The sequence below is a fragment of the Salmo salar genome, chromosome 04 (genome assembly GCF_965601325.2).
Source record: "Salmo salar chromosome 04, fSalSal1, whole genome shotgun sequence".
Classification (NCBI taxonomy): Eukaryota; Metazoa; Chordata; class Actinopteri; order Salmoniformes; family Salmonidae; genus Salmo; species Salmo salar.
The window spans coordinates 57,666,804-57,687,591 of record NC_138294.1 but is presented as its reverse complement, the minus strand read 5'-3'; the positions used below and the strand labels follow the sequence as shown (position 1 = coordinate 57,687,591).

Here is a 20,788-nt window from a genome sequence, read left to right as displayed (position 1 = left end):
TCTCACACGCTCTCTCTCTAGGCTGGGTTTCTGTATAAGCATTTTGTGACAACTGCTGATGTAAAAAGGGCTTTATAAATAAAAACATTTGATCTCGCTCTCTCTCTCTCTCTCTCTGACTCACACGCACACTACATCACCACTTAAGGCTTATCTCAATTGGTGTCTTCCTTTAGGGTAAGTCGTAGGCTAAATGCTTCACATGACCAACCCCTCCTCCCCTTACATCGTTCCCTAATGAATGCCCTTGCTTTCCCTTTTCTCTCCTCCAACAAAAGCACAATTATGCAGAACCCCTCCCCTCCTGATCACATGAATGTGATTAGTCCACAGTCTTGAGTCCAATGTCTCTGCCCCTCCTCCACCCCAACAGCACCACAGCCACTGATAATAACCAAAGTTGATCAGTAATTGTGATAATGGAACACCTACAGTATTTCCCCCATTCCCAAGTAGTTTATCAACCCATGCATCTCAGATGTGGCCTACTATCTATAGGATGTGTCATCAGGGTTTTTCAGGGTAATATCTGACGTCAACATACTTCAAGATACTGTTGGTCTACAGCCAATCACCAACCTATGAAGCAACATTTATGCTGCTAGTCACATAGGCAATATGATGTGGTGAAAGAGCTTTTCTACTGTATAAGAATACTGTATATATGCCATTTAGCAGATGCTTTTATCCAGAGCAACTGACAGTCATACATGCATACATTTTATGTATGGGTGGTCCCGGGAATCTAACCCACTATCTTGGCATTGCAAGCCATGCTCTACCAACTGAGCTATAAGTGTGTTTATATCTTTTCAAATACTGCTACTGTTTAAACTTTGTGTGGCTACATTTGTATTTATTTTATGGTAAAGAAAACAAGAGACAACAGTTAGAACTAAAGACAAGACAAAAAATAAAATACCCACCTATTCCCTCCCCCAACCCACACAGAACCCTGTTTACTGATCAATATATCATACCAGTTCTCTTATTTTTTTCAATAATAGTAGATAATAGCATGTTAGCAATGTCCATAAATGAAAGTGCCCATTGACGCCATGGAAGAGAGGGTCTTGCCAACGTAATGCAACCATCTTTTATGCTGATGTAAGTCCGTGCTAGCCATATTCCTTTATCGCAAACCATAAATTCAATGGAAGAATTGTCATTTAGCAGAAGTGTTGGTGAAAAGGGAATCTTTTTTGTTGTTGTTGCTACAATGGTGGATAAAGACATCGAAACCTGATTCCGGAATAAGAGGCTTAGAGCTAAATGTTTCTTTCAAATGCAGACAGTCTTTTCTTTGTGAGAACCAGATTGCTCTCTTCCAAATATTTTACATTTTTTTGCTTCCCTTTGACATAAACGGGCAGGGAAGACTTTGTACAGTTATTCATTGACAAACTCCGCAATTCAATAAATTGCAGGAAAACCTACTGCAGGTTCACTGAAAATGTTTACACCATATTATTTAGGACAGATTAATTCCTGTTAATATCCAAAACAATATCCAATGACGATGTCTATGGCAGGAACCTCCTATTGTGTGTGGGTTTTAACAAGGTTAACACCATGACAGTGAAAACATCTGAGTGAACCTGCGGCTTTCCTTTATCTGCAATTTATTGATTTTAGCTCATAGATTTGGAAACCCAAAACATTGAGTCCAGTTAAAGTACTTTGACATCCATGGGACTACATAGTGCACTCTTAAAATGTGGGGACAGTGTTGACGTTCCATTGGATCAATTGTGGAATTTAAATAGTATAGAGGGCATGATAGCATTGTCAGAGTATGTACAGTATACAGTATACAGTCCACACTGGATGATAAATAAGCAACAGACAGGAACAACAAACAACATACCTGTCCTTTATTTATAGATTTTTCACATTGTCGGCTCGGGTATTCAAAAGAACGACCTTTGGTTACTGCCCCAATGCTCTAACTGTTAGACTACCTGATTTGCCTTAAAGCAGAAGACCAAGTCCTACCACCAGCAGTTGAACAGAGTTTGCTACTTATGACCTGATTTGCATCTCTGATTGGTGGATTTTCATCTCTGATGGGTTCATTTGCATCTAGTAGCTGACGCCGCGCCAGTAAAGCCGCTGAGCAAATCTCCTGACCGCACACCGTTATCAATTTGGAGGGCCGTCGGCCTGCCAATTGCTCGTTGCTAACTGGTATGCTGTTAGAAATTTGGCAAGCCTGGAAGTAGGATTGTATTTTTTTTACAAGGGGGTGATGAGAGAAGTCTTGTTTGTATAAGATGGTGTGGAGTATGGGTATTGCTTCGAAATGAACAGATGATGAGTTTGGAGAGAGTGAGGGGGTTACTGACGGTCGGGTTGGTCGGTGGGACAGACCACGCTTGCTTAATCAGCCAGTGGCTGACTGAACACAGCTAATCTCTGGACCCTTCCATTGAGCAACAAGGTTGGAGACTGACACAGAGAGATCAACAGTTTGGCAAACAAAAGAGAGGGAGCCAGGAGAGAAGGACTGGAACAAAGTCAAAGAAGGACAGAGCGGACAGTAGGCGCAAGAGAGTTGAATTTGAAATAGAGGAGAGAAAACGGCAACAGAAAAAGTTTAAGATTAAAAGTTAAAGATTGATTGAATTATTGTCATGGGTGTGGCCACTTAAAGCAGTGAGGCACAACAGCAGAGACAAGCAACTTTTGTCTGGTGGTTAGAGGGGGAGGGTGGCAGACTTAGGAAGACAGGGGAGGGTCAGAGGTAAAGGGGTCAATAGAAAGACTGAGAAAGACACTGAGTGGGAGCCGTTCAAGAAGAGAAGGCCAGAGAACTCACTCATGAGGCAGAGGCAACGCTATGGATAGATAGAAGCTGGCAGACATAGTAGCATATCAAGGGGGAGAGAGGACAGACAGGGCTAGGCTGAGTCACATACAGGCAGTCGGCATGGGGATAAAGGGCAAGGCGGCTTTGGCCATCGTGGTTCTACTGTTCTTCCTCGGCTCCATGTGGCTCCGTGAGTAACATATTTGTCTCAAGCTAACACTGAGGGGAGGCTGTGTGTGTGTTTTAGAGTGTGTGTTACTGTGACTCGAGCTAGCAGCATGTGACTGTCTGTGAGTGGCTGAGCATGTGGCCTGTACAGTAAACATTCCATGTGTTAGCCATATAGTGTAGCTTTGTTGATTTACACATGCCTCATTTGCTTGGGATATATAGAACAATAACACACGGTGTCTGCTGACCTGGTAATCTATAGAAGTTTGTTTTCCTCTTGTGGTGGTTAGGCTACGGTCCAGGGCCGGCCCTAGCCTTTTGGGAGTCCTAAGTGTGATTTGGTTGGGGGCCCCCCACCTCACGGTAAAAACATTTGAGTGGCCCTCTTAAAACCTGTTGGGGCTACAGGTTAGCAATGAACCCCGAGCCGGGATTGCTAACAAGGCTGGAAATTCAAAACATCAAAAATCTAATAATTTCAATTTCTCAAACAATCAACTATTTTACACAATTTAAATGATAAACATCTCCTTAATCTAACCACATTGTTCGATTTTCAAAGAGGCTTTACGGCAAAAGCATAAAGTTAGATTATGTTAGGACAGTACATAGCCACAAAAGTACAAACATCCATTTTCAATTCAAGGTCAGGCATCACCAAAAGCAGAAACCAGCTTGAATTATGCACTAACTTTTGTCAATCTCCATCAGATGACACTCCTAGGACATTATGTTATACAATACATGCATTTTTTGTTCCATCAAGTTCATATTTATATCCAAAAACAGCATTTTACAGTAGCGTGAAATTCAGATTTTTTTCTTCTCTGAAATGCTTCCGGTGAACATAACAAAATTACTATTCGAAAACATTGGTAAATTATAATATTGTCATTCAAAGAATAATATATTATCATCTCGTAATTGCTACCGAATGGCCAGATCTCAAAATAACTTTACTGGGAAATCACATTTTGCAATAAACGGGGTGCTATGCTAAGAACAACAGGCTATGCTATACAGTTAGCATCATCTAAAATCGATAATAACATTGTAAATACCCCCTTACCTTTGATTATCTCCATCAGAAGGCAGGATCCCAGGTCCGGAACAAATGTGGTTTCTTTTGACAAAGTTCATAATTTATGTCCAAATAACACCAAGTACTTAGCGTTCATTATGCTCCCACAAAACGTGGTGTGGGGCTGGTAAAATCACGCCGAAAAGCTAAAAAAAACCTAGTAAATAATCTATTTATGTTCGTTCAAACATGTCAAATGTTGTTTAGCATTAATCTTTTGGTCCATTTTTAACGTTAAACATCAGTAATATTTTCACACAACCTATCCTATGTCTAGATAAAAAATGATGACAAACTCACGTCTCTCAGATTTATGCGCAGGCGCAAAAAAATGAAGTGATGACATGTCAACTTCCTTGGATTCTAATTTGCTCTCTGTTTATCATAGACGCTTCAAACAACTTTATAAAGATCGTTGACATCTAGTGGAAGCCGTAGGTGTTGCGAAATGAATCCTTTCTCACTATGGTATCTATAAAACAATGACACTAAATAGTACAGTCACAAAATCCACATTTTTTTGGATCTATTTTTCACAGGTTTTTGCCTGCAATATGAGTTTTGTTATACTTACAGACACCATTCAAACTGTTTTAGAAAATTCAGAGTGTTTTCTATCCGAATGTGTTAATAATATGCATATCCTAGCTTCTGAGTTGGTGTAGGAGGCAGTTAAAAATGGGCACATATTTTTTTCAAAATGTCTCAATACTGCCCCCGAGCCCCAACAGGTTAACATTTGAGTGGTCCCCCTCTTGACTGCGGAGATAGATTTGTTTTGTTTTAAAGTACATTTCCTTCAATTTTACATATTTTGCCATGGGGAGTAGACAAGGTGTTGCAGTTTAAAATCAAGTTTGCAGCAATTCTGCACATTTTGTCATGGGGTGAGAGAAGTTTAACAATTTTATAAAAACTTTCTTGCAATTCTACTCATTTTGCCATGGGACAGAGAGAATGTCCAGTTCTTCAGCAAATTTTCTGCAATTCTACACATTTTGTCAAGACGTATACCATGTTAATGATGAGCAACTAACAAAATCAATGGAGGTCAGGGCCCCTGGGCACATGCCCTGCATGCCCATTCGGTTTATGACCATAATAGCTGGCTAGATGAATTTACCAATCTAAAAATTGTAAGCTGACGTGGCTAATTGAGTGACTGTCAGTGACTGACAAAACAAAATAGAAACTGCTGATGCACAAGCAAATTTCGAAATTGATTTGAATTGTCATTTTTGACAATGATCTACATAAAATACTCTAATGCCAAAGTGGAAGAATATTTTTTTTTTATGAATGGAAAATAAAACCCTAATGTATCTTGATTAGATAAGTATTCAACCCCCCGAGTCAATAAATGTTACAATCACCTTTGCCAGTGATCACAGCTGTGAGTCTTTCTGGGTCTCTAAGAGCTTTGCACACTTGGATTGTACAATATTTGCCCATTTTTATAAAAAATTATTCAAGCTCTGTTAAGTTGGTTGTTGATCATTACCCTACATTTTCAAACGGATTTAAGTCAAAACTGTAAGCCACTCGGGAACATTCAATTTCGTCTTGGTAAGCAACTCCAGTGTATATTTTGCCTTGTGTTTAAGGTTATTGTACTTTCCCCCTCTGATTTTGCCTGTGCTTAACTCTATTCTGTTTATTTTTATCAAAAGAATCACGAGCTTACCCATAACATGATGCAGCCACCGCCATCCGTGAAAATATTAAGTGGTACTCAGTGACGTTGTGTTGGATTTGCACCTAACGTAACGCTTTGATGGCAGGACAATTCTTTGCAGTATTACTTTGGTGCCTTATTGCACACAGGATGCAGGTTTGAAATAATTTATGTTAGTATTGTGGAGTAACTGCAATGTTGTTGATCCATCCTCCGTTATCTTCTATCACAGCCATTAAACTCTGTAACCGTTTTAAAATCACCATTGGCCTCATGGTAAAATCCCTGAGTGGTTTCCTTCCTCTCCGGCAACTGAATTGGGAAGGGCTCCTGTATCTTTGTAGTGACTGGGTGTATTGCTACACCATTCAAAGTGTAATTAATAACTTCACCATGCTTAAAGGGATATTCAATGTCAGCTTTTTTTTTTACCCATCTACCAATAGGTGCCCTTCTTTGCAAACCATTGGAAAACCTCCCTGGTCTTTGTGGTTGAATCTGTGCTTGAAATTCACTGCTTGACTGAGGGAACGTACAGATAATTGTTTGTGTGGGGTACAGACACTATTATTGCACACAGAGTGAGTCCATGCAATGTATTATGTGACGTGTTAAGCACATTGTTACTCCTGAACTTATTTAGGCTTGCCATAATAAAGGGGTTGAATACTTATTGACTCAAGACATTTCAGCTTTTCATTTTTTATTAATTTGTAAACATTTCTAAAAACAATTCCATATCAGTGACACAATCTAAATGTAATCCATTTGAAATTCAGGCTGTAAGGCAACAAAATGTGTAAAAAGAAAAGTGGATGTGACTAGTTTCTGAAGGCACTATCTTATAAGTTTTTAGGTCGGGGCCCCCTAGTGGCCGGATCCCTAAGCGGCAGCTTATGTCGCTTATGCCTGGAGCCGGCCCTGCTGCTCTCTATACCACACACCAACACATCCTGCTACTCTAAACCATAATCAGGGCAAGCTTGGCTTCTCTTCTAACTTCATAAAGCACCATAACTTTAGTTGCAATGAGGAAAACATGCACTCAACAAAGGTATTGAAATAGAGAAAGAGAGGAGGGAACCACAAAGAAACATTCCGTTTACAAGAAGTTGACTGCTGTTTATGCTCAAGGATGTATGTGAATTCAACATTTGTTATACACAAGTTTGCAATAATCAATGTTATGATGTATGTTATTTAGATCAACAGGGTAGCCTATTGTCATGCATCTCCCATTATCATAGATGTCAGTCTCATGATATGAGATGGAATGCATGAGTGATCTAATTAGCCTTTATTACTCCCATTGGGTGCAATAGGTCATGACCGTGTGATACAGCTTGGTAGAATGTTCAGAAAGAAGGACCGTCATATAACTTAATGATTATAAATTATGTCTGTCTATCAGAGCCGAGTGAGGTTTTGTCACTATTCTGAAGGATTACATGTTTTGGTTGCACTTTATTTTACAGTAAGAAAATGACCAGGTATTAACTTAGAAATGACATGATTAATGATCATTATCGTGTAATAACTTATACATGTACATTAAATGTTTGAGTCTTTGAGATTCAAAACATGTACAAAATGGCACAATTTTGTACTAGTTGTTACAAATACCAAGTACATGCCAGTGGATACAGTGCAGAAGAACAAAGTGCTAGTAATGTTTCTGAGTGCATTCTTTAGCAGACCATAGCTGTCTCTCCTCCCAATTTATTGACATAGAGATGAGTAAACACATTTTCCCCTGATCTTTGAAAACTGCTAAGATTAAGATATAATGTTTTCTTTCACTTTACAGAAGGAAGTTTGGATTACCAGTGGGACTCTTGTCTTAAAGGTTACATTCAGATAAACAGTGTAAGTCAACAAGAGATGGAACTATGGTAAAATAAAATGACAACCTTATTCTAAACCTATTCGCACAGCTGGATTTTATTGGAATAAACTTAATAGGGACCACCAAATTTACTCACATTAACCTCTCCTCTCCCTTTCCTACTCCTCTTCCCCCATGCCCAGCCTCGCCATCTGTCCAATGGCAGTGAGGCTGATAGTGATGAGGACGGGGCCATACTGGAAGTGTGTCCCGGTCAGAAGTTCCAGGTGTCGGAGCTGTTGTCTCACCTTCTGGCTGCGCTGGCACCCACCAACGACGTGCTGCTGCAGCCTTATCTGGCCAGTTGGGACGAGCTTATCAAGTAAGCCCATCAGGCAGGACATGCAGACACAGAGACCAGACTCCAGCCAGTCAATACACTGGCTGAATAAAAGGGACATTCACATCCGCTTGGATGAACCAGGCTGAATGAACTCTAAACAGAGATGTGGATTATTTGGGCTCTGTGTGGTTGTTGATTGCTTCTCTCCTCCTCCTGCTCCATCCTCTGTGACAGGTTCATGGAGGCTCTTGGACCGATGGTTGGACTCATATCTCAGGAGATTGAAGCCAAAACTTCCATAATCCGTGACCTGACCCTGCGGGAGGCAGGTAGCAGCGACGAGGGAGAAGTGGGCCTAGCCTTGGGGTTGGTGTCTGGTACCAGAGCACATGGTGGTGGACAGGAGGAGACAGAGGCCTCAGTGGCAGCGCCAAGCAGTGCCTACCTGTCTTTGCGCTCTATGATCCACACTGAGTTGAGCCGGGGCCTGGTAGACTTCCAGCAGACGACAGAATCTGGGTGTCGTACTCTGCTCCGGCTGCACCGGGCCCTGTTGTGGCTGCAGGTCTTCCTGGAAAAGCTGGGGGAGGGGCCTGTGGGCGGCCGGCTGCGGAGCCCCTCGGAGCTCTGCCGTGAGGCCTATCAGCACACCCTGGCCCACCACCACTCCTGGTTCGTACGCAGGGCAGCGGAGATAGCCTTCATCGCTATGCCTGAGCGGGGCTTCTTCTACAGGCTGGTGTGTGTGACGAACCAAGAAGAGGCCAGCGTGGTGCTGAACAGGGTGGTCCGGGCCATCGGAGAGGTGTATGACAGAACTCAGGGGGTCCTGGAGGAGCATGGCATGCTGGACCTGCCGTAGGAGAAGAGCAGGGGGGGGGGGTCTGTTTCTGAGGGACCAGCCACATCTGGACATTACAGCACTACTGAGCCGAACCAAGCTGAGCTGAGCAGTACTGTGCTGGCCAGGTTACGCATCCATCATGGTTGAAATTATGCTGGTAAGGACAATGTGAAAATAAAATAGCAAAACCAGCACATTACTGTTCGGGTTTGCATAATAGCATGAATTAGGTCTTACAGTCTATCCCCTGGTGTCTTGTTCCATATGCTGTACTATCTTTTATCAGGCTAAAGTTCACATGTGCGCAAGAACAATGAGCTGCTCAAGTAATCATGAGTGAGTGCTCTCAACAGAGTTTACCAAAAGGGCCAATTTGTATTAGGGGCCATATGACCAAAGTGCTGGTGAAAACAATCAACTGAAGCTAAATGTCTTCATTGTACAATTGATAAGTCATTGTCATGTCACAGTTTGTCTGTGTGAGATCACGCACTGGAATTGTTATGGTGTTGGAAGACCATGGACTGGTTGAAAAACAAGTAACTAATCATATATTGTTGTAAATTCTGAAGATGCTGCCAATGTAAATCCATAGGTCAGTGATTGTTGTAAGTGTTGTTGTATGTTGATGCGTAATTCAGCATTGGCATCATTGAATCAAAGGCCAATCACAAGACAAAGGACTTTGTCCATGCCCCACATTGTGATTATGTAATGATTTTATATGGGATCATTTGTGAAGATCTTCTAGGGCTGCTGGACACATCAGATGGACTTTATTCAGGGTTCTCAAAAGCACATTTACAATGCAGTTATTCACTGATCTTAGCTACTGTTGTTGTCATGGTTTAAGTACGTATGCATTACTACAAATGCATACGTACATGTGTTAAAATGTTCTTAATGAGTCTTGCCTGGCTACCCAAACTCCTTGCTCCGGCCAAACGAACGGACGTTCGTTTCTTCTCTGCGTTGAGTCTGGATCTGAGTACCTCCCGTACGATTTTGAGAATGGAAATACGTTCTAGACCAGGGATGGGTAACTTTGATGGGGGTGGGGGCCACAAAACATCTGAACTCATCATGGGGTGCCGCAGTGGCTCACTGGTCTGCGTGCCGACATCCATACCCAAACATGCAGTCAGAAAGAGCCCTAACCTTTTGGGGGATCCTAAGTCAAATCTTCTTAGGGCATGTGAGCAAAACAGCTAGAGGAGAGAAAGTTTGTTTTAGAGTTAATTTCCTGCAATTGTACACATTTTGCCATGGGGCAGAGATAAAATTCATTTTTAAAGCAAATTCCCTGCAATTCTACACATTTTGTCATAGAGTTTTTTATTTTTATATATGATAGCTGACTTAGTGACTAACAACATCCAGTGGGGCCCCCCAGTCGGTAATTCGACCATGATTACTACAAGTTTAGATAGCTGGCTAGACTAACTTACCAACCTAAAATATGTTAGCTTACGTGGGCTAATTGAGTGCATTGAGAGAAACTGCTGATTTTATTGAGTTGGAAATTGATCCGTGGGCCCTGTTCTAGACCATCTGATTGGTCCCAGAAACCAAGGGTTTGGGCCAGAGCCAGAACACACGTTGGTAAAGCAACGTTTTGAAAATTCGTCTTTGGCTTTGATACTCTGATTGGTTAGAGAGTATCCATTAGCTGATGACTTTGTTTTTTTATAACACCCCTCATATTGACATCAACACAAATGACTTCAATGATTGCAGCAAAGATGTCATGGCGACAATGTAATCGGGTCTAACGGTCGTCTCACGCCGAACTGCGCAAGTTCAGGCCGTCAAATCAAAGGCACTCCTTCGAGATACAGTTGTTTTTGACAGAAATGAAAATGTCAGTTTGTCACTAACACGAGGTTGGAGTAAACACATGTTCAACTGCTTAAGACATTGGCTCAAATCTAGGTTGTGCCTTCAGATTTCGAGAAAACTAACAACTAAGGAATAATTTTTCACTTCTCAAACCCCGGACATGGTCTGTTTCACAAGCGTTCCCGGAAGTCTCGCGATGTTGCACCTCTGGATTTGAGAAACTCTGTGTTTGCAGTCTGACTGAGCTATGTAGCGAACTAGTGCAGCGGAAGAATTCTGTTGAGTCATCAGGCAAACGTGTTATATCCGGGGCCTTTGATCTTATGTTGCAGTACTACAGTATATCCACCAGAGGTCATAGTGTACTACACATACACATCAGTTTCACTGAACCCTGAATGCTGATAACGGTTAGTGGCAAAGTCATTTATATGAACATTTGTGACGTAATCACTTCTACACCCTCCCTTCGCTTGGACATACATGCTGCGAATGGCATTTTAAGAGATGTTTCCAGAGCGACTTACAGTAGTGAATGCATACATCATACAATTTCATGCCTTTTTTTTTGTTTTGTACTGGCCCCCATATGCAGTTATTCACTGATCTTAGCTACTGTTGATGTCATGGTTTAAGTACGTATGCATTACTACAAATTTGACACTGCAGAAGGAATATTTTTGATGTGTTAAAATGTTCTTAATGAGTCTTGCCTGGCTACCCAAACTCTTTGCTCCGGAGTTCCATAAAACAATTGAATGGAAAGAGTCCAAACAAGCATTATGAGGAAATGAACTGGGGGTTAATGAGCCCATGTGGAAGCAAGCCTAATGTGAGAGAGAGCGAGAAAGCTGGTGCGTGTCCGGTATATCAGCTGCGTGCGTTACACTTGATCACACTATTTTAAACCCACAAATGCCTCTAATGCTATGTAATCCTTGCTCTCTCTTCCTATCGTCCTCCACTGGATCCCAATACCAGAAAGGATGAATTGAAGGAGGGAGAGAGAGTCAAATTCTGTTGTAATCTTGTAAAGTGGTCAGAGCAGAGTGAACGCGTTAGAACCACTATGACATTTAACAACATGAAGCGCTGTCCAATCATAGAACAGACAGTCGGACTCTAGCACATTTACGTATCTTGTACCTCTTATGAAGAAAGTGCAAAAATGTAGTGGTTTTGGTTGAGTTGTCTCGAGGTTAATATTATACATTGTAACGCAGGTGATCTACAGTACAGGCAAATTAAGATTACATTAGATTACATCCATCTGCCTGATGTTACCGCTTGACTCCACCACTCCCTTACTTCCTCTTTCCCCAGAGCCTCACTCTATTGGGCAGCTTCAACTTTATACAAAACCAGTTTGTATCAGCCAATCATTTCGTTTGATTACTGTTGACGTTTACAAAACTAATTGTGGAAGTATTTGTCCATTGACTTGTGAATGATTCTGTTACATGTCTCCTTTTACTCAAACTGTCAAATATTAGAATACATAAACTTCCTCTTATGTCATCCTCTGGACTAGAGTGTATTCTTTCAGTCTGTCTGTCTGAATGACTGAGTAAAGAAGGATGGATGAGCGCATACAGGCACACTGAAATGTGAAACATAATCTGAGGTGAAATGATCGGGAACAAAAACAGACAAATCTGGTTGTTTCAGTCAATCATATTTATTGATTTCAATTTTTTTTTTACAATGAACATAAGCAAAATAATTATATACATACAATATACATACAGCAAAAACATGATATACATACAATAATATACATACAGCAAAAAAATTATAGAATTATCAGACAATTCATTTTGGGTGAGAGACTATCCCAAAGTGTTTCAAAGGAGTTCTACCTTAGATCGTTTTTAATAAGCTGTCTGATTCAAGATTTTCAGGGACATAACGTTTTTATATTATTTTTCAGGAGGACCTTTAGTGAAAAGCTGTCTTGCTGCTTAGAAGTGAGTTTGAAACAAATAGTTAGTTCACACTAGTTTCCACATGCAGTGGTCACAGGCAAGTATTGTGCTGTTTGGGGATAAATCCTTTGCAGTTACTGTAAATATGCAGCTTTCTATTGAATCAGTGTAACTGATCAAACCAATACCAGAAGAGGATGCCCTTCTTCATCTCATCATCTTGGTGCCCATATAGACATGCACTGTTCACCTAAAAGAGTAGCCAGTAGACAATGACTGAGAAAGAGTTTGAACAGGGCAACCATTCAATAAGGCAAGGTTGAAAACAAGACAGAGAAAGAAGGGGTCAGACTTAGAAAAAGAATTCTACTTGGTATGTGTTTAACAGTCACGTTTCCTCCAGTCTCACTCAGAATTCTGAGATTACAGGTCGAAAACCTACCAGGTAGCAACCCTGTCTTAATACAATACCAAGCTAATACATTATTTCCTCTTTACAACAAAATAACAATAAAAATACTTTATCTCTTTTTGAAAACCGTTATGGTTCTATTGTTCAATCTTGAAGACGTGCATTAGCAAACATAAGTATATCTATATGTGAACGTAATATTTCCATGTTCTTTCCGTCTTCTTCCTCACGCTCTTTATTATTTATGTTACTATACATCTGTTGCAGCCATTCCAAGAATAAAAACATACAGCCACACAGGAAATAAATATATTGCTTTTTGAAGAAATGTCCAAATGATCACTTATAAACTGTTATATGGAGATATTATTACATAACAGGTGACACTGGGGAACAGCACGTTCTGTCCACCAAGAGACACTGTTGCCATTTAATGAAACATGCTCCTTCTGTGTGTATCATTATGTATGAATAGGACTGCTCATGAAATGACATTCACACATCATTCTGAAACATGTTTTAAATGAAATCCTTTCTCTCAGAAAGATCTGGGATCTGGCAATTGCAGCACCATTTTTTTCATACTTTTAAAATTCTCATAAATATCTTTGGTTGGAGGGAATGTGGCAGGACTAATCTTGTATGTAGCAAAGAAAAGCATTCATTTTGCCATCGGGAATATATCCACACCATGGATAGTATACACATTTACTTGTAGATTGAATTGTGAATGGAATGGGCTCGTGAGGAAACATGGCTTGTGGTACAACATGGCAATATGTGGGTCACATGGATAAAACCCTGATAATATTATAGAGTGTAAAGTAACTGTGGAACTAAGCACATACCATAGTCTTTCCTTACCTGACATATTTTAACAGAAAGCTTGGATGATTCGTGTGTGTGTGTGTGTGTGTGTGCGTGTGTGTGTGAGAGAGAGAGAGAGAGAGAGAGAGAGAGCAAAAGACGGAGGGTTGACACAAGGTGGAACTACAAAGAGAGGATAAGGTAGGGTACCTGTTTGGGATTATCGGACCAGATTAAGAGATTACAGTGAAATGAAGCATGACAGACTGAGTGGAGCAGGAATGATAAGGAATAGGTGGCACAAGCACTGCTCAAAAACAAGGACTATTGGTAGGCTACATGCAGCATGCATGTTTAGCATGGAGTCAATTTACCTTGTTCAATCACTCCTATATACCTCAACATGTATTATACAGCACATCTACCAAACAAAACATAGTATTACTGTCAGTCTTGATGATATTACCGAGGCACCACTTCAACCCTCTATACAATATACAATACTGACAGAGAAGAATAGGCCCTAAAAGTCAACCCAATCCTTCATTTGAGTGAACAGATGCTAGTGTTCTGAAAGTGTTGCTATGATGTCGTAGCAGGATCAGTCGCATTGGCACAATGTCACAGCCAAGGTGAGGTGCCAAGGCGAGGTGCCAAGGCGAGGTGCCAAGGCGAGGTGCCAAGGCGAGGTGCCAAGGCGAGGTGCCTGGGTTCAGCAGTGCTCGCTCAGATCCACAGATTCCTCAACTGATAGACGGGCTTTTCTTATTATGTGTACCTAATCAAGTCAGCAGCACATCCAGGGTATCTGTGCAACAGCACATTGACCACCATGCTACAGCAAATTCCTAAATGCTCAATTGTAGATGTTTATAGTTTTTGATAGAAGAGGTATCATTTCATATTTTTAAATGTACGTTTGTCTAACTATACAAATACTTTTTGAGATCAACTGACACTAACCAAAGAGTTTATCAAATTGAACAACTCCTGTTTAATTTACGTTGGTTGGTCTGCTGTACTCCCCTTTTTAAAGCAATGGAATGAATGGCAGAGAATCGAACCAAAATCAACCAAAATCAAACAAATGACCGTTATTACCAAAACAGCCCTACAGACATTCTGGTTAATGTAATCAGAAATGTTGGAGTCAGTGCATCTCAGTTTGAAGGCTATCACAGCAGTAACAAGCCATGTACAAACTGATGAAGTCGGTCAGACATTTTGGAATAAAAGTTTAAACAAACATAGAAACAAAAACAAACTGTCTATTTGTCCTTCTCCACAGAACCATAAGCATGTCGTCTTCACAAGAAAAACACAAACCAGCACAAATCAATACAAAATAAAATAACACAATCTTTTTTTTTTTCATTTCCAGAAACATGAAATATATGTGATGTACATGCAAAAAGACTAACCCATGAGCTGGAGGAACACAGCTCAGAACACAAACCATGTGTGCACTGTAAGAACAATGTATATTCATGTTATGGAAGACTGATCCAATTCATGACTGATGTGCAATTCAAGTGTTTATAACAGAAGAGTCCTGTTTAATGTGAATAATGTGTATGATTTGTCACTCTAATGAATATTGCACATTGCATATGCAACTCCCCAACCTACAGTATGACATTTTTCTTGCAAATGGAATTTTGTTAATACAAACAAACACATACAAACAAACACATACAGTACACACACACATACAAACATACACACACAGTACACACAAACATACAAACATACACATACAGTATACACACACATACATACAGACACATACAAACATACACATACAGTACACACACATACAAACATACACATACAGTACACACACACATACATACAGTACACACACACACATACAAACATACACATACAGTACACACACACATACATACAGACACATACAAACATTCACATACAGGGTCCTGTGTGGCTCAGTTGGTAGAGCATGGTGTTTGCAACGCCAGGGTTGTGGGTTCGATTTGGATAAGAGCGTCTGCTAAATGACTAAAATGTAAATGTACAGTACACACACACACATACAAACATACAGTACACACACACATACAAACATACAGACACATACAAACATACACATACAGTACATACAAACATACACATACAGTACACACACACACATACATACAGACACATACAGTACACACACATACACATACAGTACACACATACAAACATACACATACAGTACACACACACATACAAACATACAGACACATACAAACATACACATACAGTACACACACACATACAAACATACACATACAATACACACACACATACATACAGACACATACAGTACACACACACACATACAAACATACACATACAGTACACACACACACACATACAAACATACACATACAGTACACACACACATACATACAGACACATACAGTACACACACACACATACAGTACACACACATACAAACATACACATACAGTACACATACACATACAGTACATATACACATACAGTACACACAAACATACACATAAAGTACATACAAACATACACATACAGTACACATATAAACATACACATACAAACATACAGTACACACACACACATACAAACATACAGCACACATATAAACATACACATACAGTACACACACATACAAACATACACATACAGTACACATACACATACAGTACATATACACATACAGTACACACAAACATACACATAAAGTACATACAAACATACACATACAGTACACATATAAACATACACATACAAACATACAGTACACACACACACATACAAACATACAGTACACATATACACATACAATACAAACATACACATACAGTACACACACACATACAAACAAACCCATACAATACACACACATACATACAGACACAAACATACACATATAGTACACACATACAAACATACACATACAGTACACATATAAACATACACATACATAAAAACATACAGTACATATAAACATACACAAACATACACATACAGTATACAAACATACACATACAGTACACATACAAACATACAGTACACACACACAAACATATACACGTACACACACACACATACAAACATACACATACAGCACACACACACACATACAAACATACACATTCACATACAGCACACACATACAAACAAACATATACAAACAAACATACAGTATACAAACATATACATACAGTACACACACATACAAACAAACATACAGTATACACACATACAAACATACACACACATACAAACATATACTCAAAGGTGTTGACCTCAATAACTCCCCATGTTGGAGATGCTATCTTCTTATAGCTCACATTTCATTCACACAATGGCTGTGTGGGGGGGGGGGGGATGATCACTGCAGAGTGCTGCTGGCCGGTGGTTTAACATAACCTAATTAATAATTCCTGCAGAGAGCTGGGACATGACGCCTCCCGCTTTCTTAGGACACTAAAGACTATACACACATGAAAAATGACTCCGTCTCTGCATTCATCCACCAAAATGGTTTTTACATCATACGTTTAGCTGTTGAACTATTCAAGTGCACCAAAATAGACACACTGATATAAGGATATTATATATAAATAGATATACACGTTTTGTATTGTATTTTATGTATATTCGTATATAAAGGGGCACTCTAGAGGGAGGCAGCAAGGAAGGACCCACAGTAAACTGGTAAGATTTATTGATAAATCGACTTCAAGTCAAACTAACTTACAGAACAGAATCAGTCCCAAAGCTCACACACAGAAACAGAGACAGAATGACCACCCTTTTTACTGAACCAATCTGACATCACTCCACTGGGCATACAATGCCCGACATCGAGGGTAAATGGAAGTTGTAAACATATTCTATTCGTCAAACGGAGGGTGTTAATTCTGTTATCTGTTTCTGTATGTGTGTGTGTGTGTGTACCTGTGCACAGAATGTGGGTGGGAATATTTGTGAGAGAAAGAGAATGTACATCTATTGTTTCGTGTTGATCCTCAGTTTGAAAGACACTTTTCCAGCAAACTTGTCTCTTTCACTCCCAGGAGGAATGTTGTTGGAGATGATCCTGCACTCGATGTTGATGTCTTCGTTGAGGGTGATGTTGAGGAACTTAATGGCAACCAGAGGCTGGGAGTAGTTCACCTGAAACAAGACAATAGATTCGTAAGCTATTGTTACATAAGCTTTCAGCATTGCTTTCCAGCAACATTTGATCTATAATGTATTGAAAGCACATGCAGATTAATGCGTAATAACAATGTAATGACATTGGATCACTAATATTAGATATTCTAACCATAAAAATAGGTTGATAAGTGATGCTTTCTGAGTGTTGCTGGGTTGGTGTCGCGGGATTCTCACCTGAGCTTTCTTGCCATAGTAAGGGTAGTACATGAGGTTGAAGGTGCCATTTTCAGGGTAGTACGCCACCTTTCCAATCTTATCAGAGTCTTCTTTCTGCAGGGGCAGAGGATCAAGGTTATTAGTTAGAGAATGTTCAGTCGGAAGTGTGTGGGCGTAGCAGGGTAGGACTGCCCAATCTGAAGGAGTGGACGCGCTTTGAAAGGACACCATGACAATTACAGTAGACTTGATGGAAATGTATCTTTGGCATTTACTGCATGTCTATCTCTATACTGTCCTTGTGGACTTGCAATAGTAAACTACTATTTATTGACATTTATTTTAGACATTGAGTCTACCTGTACATGCTATGCTACAACGTTATTGTATCTCTCTAGCTTGGAATATAAAAAGTTGAGTGTACCAGTGTATCACTAGCAACTACACAATACATATCTACTACAATACATATCTATCTGTCACTAAGATCACTACAGTGGCACCCTTACCCACTCATCTTTGCCAACTTTGTACCTCTGAGAGTGGAAGGACGGAATGGACGGTAACAGAAAGAAGAGAACAACAAAATACACATAGGGTATGAAAGGATGAAATGACATTGTGTCACGCAACACAGACGAGCAAAGAAAGACACAGACATAAAGGAAGGTAATGGATGACATAGATGAGAACAAGATTTCAAGATGGTGTAGCAGTAACTGTTTTGATTGTATTGTCCCGTCCCTTGTATATATCGTTTTTCTTCGTATATATTTGTAGAATTTTTTTTAAAATCTAATTTTCCATCTACGGACTGAACATACTCTCCTGCAACCTGCCTCACCCAATGTGGTATGGATCTGTTATTTTTACACTTTCGAACTGGAACCCCCTTCTGAAGCTAGCCAGCTAACTAGCTACTAGCTAGTAGTCAGTTACCCACTGCTAGCGGTCATCACCGTTAACTCGGACTGCCAGCCTCAGCCCGGGCAACTCCTGCCGGCCTGCACAGCGTGATATCTACCCAGAGCATATCGGACTGCTTTTCTGTACCACATCTCCGGATTCCTTCCGCAAGCTCTGAACCTTTACTCTGGATCATCGCAGCTGCTATCCGAGTGGCTACTCTTGTCTAACGTCTCTGTCCCGAAGCAAGCACAGGTTAGCCTGGAGCTAGCCTCGAACTAGGCCCATCTCCCAGCTAGCTGAAGAGATTCCATCAAGCAATCCCTGGGCTTCAATTACCTCTTTTGCCAATTGGCCTGGACCCTTTGCTGCCGACACGGAGCCCCGCCGATCCATCACGACTGGTCTGTCGACGTAACCGTCCGAGGGGGTTTCAACAGACTCTCCTGTTGCGACGTCCCCCTGAGGCCCATCTGCTAGCCTGCTAGCCCCGGCCTGCTAGCTGTCTGAATCGCCGTGTCTCCAGCTCACCTAGCTACTCACTGGACCCTATGATCACTCGGCTACGCATGCCTTTCCCTAATGTCAATATGCCTTGTCTATTGCTGTTTTGGTTAGTAATTTTTGTCTTATTTCACTGTAGAGCCTCGAGCCCTGCTTAATATTCCTTAGCTAGCCCTTATGCTCCACCCCCCCACACATGCGGTGACCGCACCTGGCTTAAATGGTGCCTCTAGAGACAAAACCTCTCTCATCGTCACTCAATGCCTAAGTTTACCTCCACTGTACTCACATCCTACCATACCCTTGTCTGTACATTATGCCTTGAATCTATTCTTCCGTGCCCAGAAACCTGCTCCTTTTACTCTCTGTTCCGAACGCACTAGATGACCAGTTCTTATAGCCTTTAGCCGTAACCTTATCCTACTCCTCCTCTGTTCCTCTGGCGATGTAGAGGTTAACCCAGGCCCTGCAGCCCCCAGCACCACTCCCATTCCCCAGGCGCTCTCATTTGTTGACTTCTGTAATTGTAAAAGCCTTGGTGTCATGCATGTTAACATTAGAAGCCTCCTCCCTAAGTTTGTTTTATTCACTGCTTTAGCACACTCTGCCAACCCGGATGTCCTAGCCATGTCTGAATCCTGGCTTAGGAAGGCCATCAAAAATCCAGAAATTTCCATCCCTAACTATAACATTTTCCGACAAGATAGAACTGCCAAAGGGGGCGGAGTTGCAATCTACTGCAGAGATAGCTGCAGAGTTCTGTCATACTATCCAGGTCTGTGCCCAAACAGTTCGAGCTTCTACTTTTAAAAATCCACCTTTCCAGAAACAAGTCTCTCACCGTTGTCACTTGTTATAGACCCCCCTCGGCCCCCAGTTGTGCCCTGGACACCATATGTGAATTGATCGCCCCCCATCTATCTTCAGAGTTCGTACTGTTAGGTGACCAAAACTGGGACATGCTTAACACCCTGGCTGTCCTACAATCTAAGCTAGATTCCCTCAATCTCACACAAATCATCAAGGAACCTACCAGGTACAATCCTAAATCCGTAACCCTGGGCAACCTCTTAGATATCATCCTGACCAACCTGCCCTCTAAATACACCTCTGCTGTCTTCAACCAGGATTTCAGTGATCACTGCCTCATTGCCTGCGTGCGTACTGGGTCCGCGGTCAAACGACCACCCCTCATCACTGTCAAACGCTCCCTAAAACACTTCATCGAGCAGGTCTTTCTAATCAACCTGGCCCGGGTATCCTGGAAGGATATTGACCT

General features: G+C 40.9%; 3 protein-coding genes across 4 annotated transcripts in view; 1 reads left to right on the top strand and 2 right to left on the bottom strand.

The window, feature by feature from the left end:
* LOC106603603 (acetylcholine receptor subunit gamma-like) overlaps positions 1-4,653 on the bottom strand; it is a 36,560-nt gene extending 31,907 nt beyond the window's left edge. The window contains exon 1 of the mRNA XM_082974592.1: positions 4,050-4,653. Within this exon, the coding sequence (XP_082830718.1) occupies positions 4,050-4,065 (16 nt within the window). The 5' untranslated portion in view covers positions 4,066-4,653. The remainder of the gene's footprint in view (positions 1-4,049) is intronic.
* On the top strand, positions 2,041-12,105 carry gltpd2b (glycolipid transfer protein domain containing 2b). Its single transcript, XM_014197490.3, has 4 exons — positions 2,041-2,999; positions 7,544-7,602; positions 7,765-7,943; positions 8,139-12,105. The coding sequence occupies exons 1-4, from the start codon at positions 2,930-2,932 to the stop codon at positions 8,764-8,766; spliced, it is 936 nt and encodes a 311-aa protein (XP_014052965.1). The 5' UTR covers positions 2,041-2,929; the 3' UTR covers positions 8,767-12,105.
* A 5,324-nt stretch (positions 12,106-17,429) lies between these two features.
* Positions 17,430-20,788, bottom strand: part of LOC106603606 (sodium/potassium-transporting ATPase subunit beta-2) — a 75,243-nt gene continuing 71,884 nt past the window's right edge. For both annotated transcript variants that reach the window (XM_014197492.3, XM_045717081.2), the window contains exons 6-7: positions 18,118-18,213; positions 17,430-17,898 (exon numbers count right to left, since the gene is read on the bottom strand). In XM_014197492.3, the coding sequence (XP_014052967.1) occupies positions 17,731-17,898; positions 18,118-18,213 (264 nt within the window). In that variant the 3' untranslated portion in view covers positions 17,430-17,730. The remainder of the gene's footprint in view (positions 17,899-18,117; positions 18,214-20,788) is intronic.